The 4530-nt window shown below is 36.7% G+C and overlaps 1 protein-coding gene across 3 annotated transcripts in view; it reads left to right on the plus strand.

Moving 5' to 3' along the window:
- IL23R (interleukin 23 receptor) overlaps nt 1-4530 on the plus strand; it is a 79076-nt gene that overhangs the window by 48441 nt on the left and 26105 nt on the right. For all 3 annotated transcript variants that reach the window (XM_010850293.1, XM_010850294.1, XM_010850295.1), the window contains one exon: nt 1125-1281. In XM_010850293.1, coding sequence (XP_010848595.1) covers nt 1125-1281 — 157 coding nt within the window. The remainder of the gene's footprint in view (nt 1-1124; nt 1282-4530) is intronic.

Consider the following 4530-nt stretch of genomic DNA (forward strand, 5'->3'; position numbering starts at 1 on the left):
GTAATGCAAAAAAAATAAAATAAAATAAAACAGCAGAAAATTTCAGGAGCCATGGGTAAAAATGTGGCTTATGGAAACTCTGAACGATATCTTTCAGGGAACATGTCCCAAAACAGACCTTTATATAATTTTTACAATTTAAATGTATTGCAAGTTTTAAGACATATTAAGAGTGAGTTTTAACAGAAGAATCTCTAAATGATGTGAATACCCTGTTTTGTGTGTGTGTGTGTGTATGTGTTTGTGTTTTAATCGTGATAGTTTTAACTTTCTCTTTTATGGTCACTGCTTTCTTCCAGTTGCTGTTAATAAATAAATGCTTTTCTAGAATTTTTTTATGTTTACCTTTCAATTGTGCCTCACTTTTTTTCTGTAGATCCACTTATTACAGCACACTAATGTGCTGTGTAAGTACCTTGGTTTCTCTCTCCCTTCTGAACCAGCTCGTCTGGGGATCCTTTTTCATTATATTTTATGGCAGGTTGTAGTGCCCCAGAATCATGACTTTTAAATTAATCCCCCAGCTATTGTTTTTTGCTTACCTTCCATTGGATTTTCACAGTTCAACAATCTTAAATGTTTTGTTTTGTTTTCATATATATCCTTATAGAATGCATAGATCTGCAATAAGCACCAATTTAACAGCTTAGTTTGTAGGTAATTTTTTTCTATAAGTCATCATTAGCAAGTGAAATTATTTCACCGTTCAGAAAGAATTATTGATCTAAATACCCAACTGCAGAGAGACAGGGACAGACAGATGGGGGCAGGAAGAAGGACTGAATTCAAACAGTAGCTATCAGGTCTCCCCTCCTCCTATCCTATTAAAATCAGCCAGGTCAAAATTAAGAGTATATTACATGTTGGAATTTCCTGAGATTTAAAAGCTTGAGAGAGTTGTCAAACATTAAGCAATGTGTATTTGACTTTTAAGGTTAAATAACATGTATTTGATTATTTATGACTATCTTTTATACAAAGTATTATATTTCTGTTTTCCCAGGGTTGAGAAGGGTCTGGAACATAATATGTGCCCCATATGTTTCCGCTAATAATTGTTTGTTTTAAAAGCCTACTGCATTATTTCTTTATGGTACTTCACTATGGTTATTCATCTATTTTAGGTTAAAGAATTTGATACCAATTTTACATACGAGCAACAGTCAGAATTCTACTTGCAGCCAAATGCTATGTATGTATTTCAAGTGAGATGTCAAGAAACAGGTAAAAAGTACTGGCAGCCCTGGAGTTCACCCTTTTTTCATAAAACTCCTGAAATAGGTGAGTGTATTTCTATATTTAATCTCTTTGGCTTTTCTTTTGACTTTTGTCTCTCTTCTAAGTTTATCTCTTTTTTTCTCCCTGATTTCTATCAAAATTGACAAAACTATTCTAGGGCAAGTCAGTTAAGTTCAGTCGCTCAGTCGTGTCCAACTCTTTGCAACCTCCATGGACTGCAGCATGCCAGGCTTCCCTATCCATCACCCAAACCGACTGGGGCAGGTGATAACATTTAAATTGTTATTTTGCTTTGATTTTGTTAAGGCTGACTACAATTTATGTAATAGTTCTCAAATATTTCAAGATATAACAACCAGCTGGGGGTGCTTGTTTAGTATGCATGTTCACTATGGCTGCTCTCAGAGTGTCTGAGTCCATGATCTGAGGTAGAGGGGATGGGGGTTGTCAAATATCCTGGGTAATTGTCAGGCATATAATCCCCCTAACCCTTGTTTTAAAAAAGAGTTTAGTAAGAGTTACAGTACACTATTTAGGCCATTCTGATAACATATAGTCTCCTTAGGAGACACAAAATTATTCAATAAAGATTGATTACTTACTATATGCAAAGTAAACATAAAAAATTAAAACACTTCAACATGAGATTTTTAAATTCTCTTCTCAGTATAACGTAGCTGAGCAATTGTTTATTTTTAGATATTTTACTGCTCTTAATATTATTCTGTTAATTTTCTAGTCATTTAAACGTTATTCTGTAAAAGCTTAGCCAGGGAATTCCCTGTCGGTCCGGTGGCTAGGACTCTGCTCGTTCATTGCCAAGGGCATAAATTCACCTGGTTGGGGAACTAAGATCCCGCAAGCTGCAAGCACAACCTCCCCCCAAAAAAAATTAAATTAAGAAATTAAGTCTATTTGGCTAAGATTTTATTTTTAATTGTAAGTAAATAATAAAACGAACCTATTGTAATTGTCATAATACTCCATGCTGGTCCCAGTCTTTATCCTGAAGATGTCTCTCTACTGTGGGTAGCTTACACACTAGATTTAAAATGTTCTTTTCAGAACTGAAGGACTTATTTGTAATCATAGCACTGTTAATGTCATCGTTACATAATATAACATCTTGGAATTATTTTATGTTTTCAAAGCACTTTGACATACATTGTAAATATTAATGGCCACCAAGTAAGTAGAGGGAGCCATAGAGCCAAAGATAAGGTTAAAAAATTCTTCTGGTGCCCTCTATGTCAAAATCTTAGAAACACATTAAGAGAATCATTTGCAATACGGGTTATCAGTTCTCTCTCTCTTTTTTTTAAGTAAGTTTTTAATTTAAGGTATTTCAACTTAAATTGATATTGTTAAAATTCTTAGAACTTTTGATGCCATTTTAGAACAGTCAGAATTTAGTAGATAATCCAATTATTTTAATGAAATCTAGAATTGCTTAGCAAGATTATTCAAATTGATAATTAACATTTTCTTACCATTTATTATAGTATACATAAGTGTTTGACCTTTACATCAGACAAATTTAATAGTGAAATTGGCATCATTTTACAAATGAGGAAACTGAAGCATGATTTGTTTCCTTGCTAGTGAGTAAAGAGCAGTTAAAGAAGAATACAAGTTTTCTTACCAGCAGCCCTCAGCAATCTCATGGATTTCTTTCTTTAACCAATTACAGTTGACTCTTTAACAACATGGGTTTGAACTGTGTAGATTCACTTATACATAGATATTTTTCAATAAATAATATAGCACTACACAATCTGTGGTGGATTGAACTCACAGTGCAGAACAGGATAAAGTGGAACAAAAAATTTAGAGGGTCAACTATAAATTACATGAGGAGTTCTGGCTGTGTGGAAGGTCAGTACCCCAACCCTTGTGTTAAGGGTCAATTGTACCTCGAAGTGGAACAACTTACAGAAATATCCTACAAGTACAGTCAGCTCTTCACATTCATGGGTTCCACATTCACGGATTTAACCAATGAAGAGTAGAAAATATTTGGAAAAAAAATTCCAGAAAATTTGAAAAGCAAAACCAATTTACCTCACACCAGAAACTACTTCCTTGGAAGAAAGGAATGAAAAACCTAGGCAGCATATTAAAAAGTAGAGACATTACTTTGCCAACAAAGGTCCGTATAGTCAAAGCTACGGTTTTTCCAGCAGTCACATATGGATGTGAGACTTGGGCCATAAAGAAGACTGAATGCCGAAGAATTGATGCTTTTGAACTGTGGTGTTGGAGAAGACTCTTGAGAGTCCCTTAGACTGCAAGATCAAAACAGTCATTGATATTCTAAAGGCAATCAATCCTGAATATTCATTGGAAGGACTGATGCTGAAGCTCCAATATTTTGACCATCTGATGCGAAGAGCTGACTCCTTAGAAAAGACTCTGATGCTAGGAAAGATTGAAGGCAGGAGGAGAAAGGGACGACAGAGGATGAGATGGTTGGATGACATCACGGATTCAGTGGACATGAGTTTGAGTAAACTCTGGGAGATGGTGAAGGACAGGGAAGCCTGGCATGCTGCAGTCCATGGGGTCCCAACGACTGAGCAACTGATAACAGCAGCAACTACTTCCATAGCATTTACATTGTATTTACAACTATTTACATAGCATTTTATTGTATTGAGTTTTTTAAGTACTCTAGAGATGATTTAAAGTATATGGAAGGATGTGCATGGGTTAAGGGCAAATACAAACTCCATTTTAGTTAAGGGACTCAAGCTTTCTCCGAGTGTGGTCCTGGAACTAATCCTCCATGGATACCAATGGACAACTGTATAGGACCACAAACCACAGATGTTCTCCTTTAAAAGTAAAGGTTGTAAGCTACACACAGAAAGAACGGGGACATCACAGATCAGATCAGATCAGATCAGTCGCTCAGTCGTGTCCGACTCTTTGCGACCCCATGAATCCCAGCACACCAGGCCTCCCTGTCCATCACCAACTCCCGGAGTTCACTCAGACTCACGTCCATCGAGTCAGTGATGCCATCCAGCCATCTCATCCTCTATCGTCCCCTTCTCCTCTTGCCCCCAATCCCTCCTAGCATCAGAGTCTTTTCCAGTGAGTCAACTCTTCCCATGAGGTGGCCAAAGTACTGGAGTTTCAGCTTCAGCATCATTTCTTCCAAAGAAATCCCAGGGCTGATCTCCTTCAGAATGGACTGGTTGGATCTCCTTGCAGTCCAAGGGACTCTCAAGAGTCTTCTCCAACACCACAGTTCAAAAGCATCAATTCTTTGGTGCTCAGCCTTCTTCA

Source organism: Bison bison, unplaced genomic scaffold (assembly GCF_000754665.1).
Source record: "Bison bison bison isolate TAMUID 2011002044 unplaced genomic scaffold, Bison_UMD1.0 scf7180017864290, whole genome shotgun sequence".
Taxonomy (NCBI): Eukaryota; Metazoa; Chordata; class Mammalia; order Artiodactyla; family Bovidae; genus Bison; species Bison bison.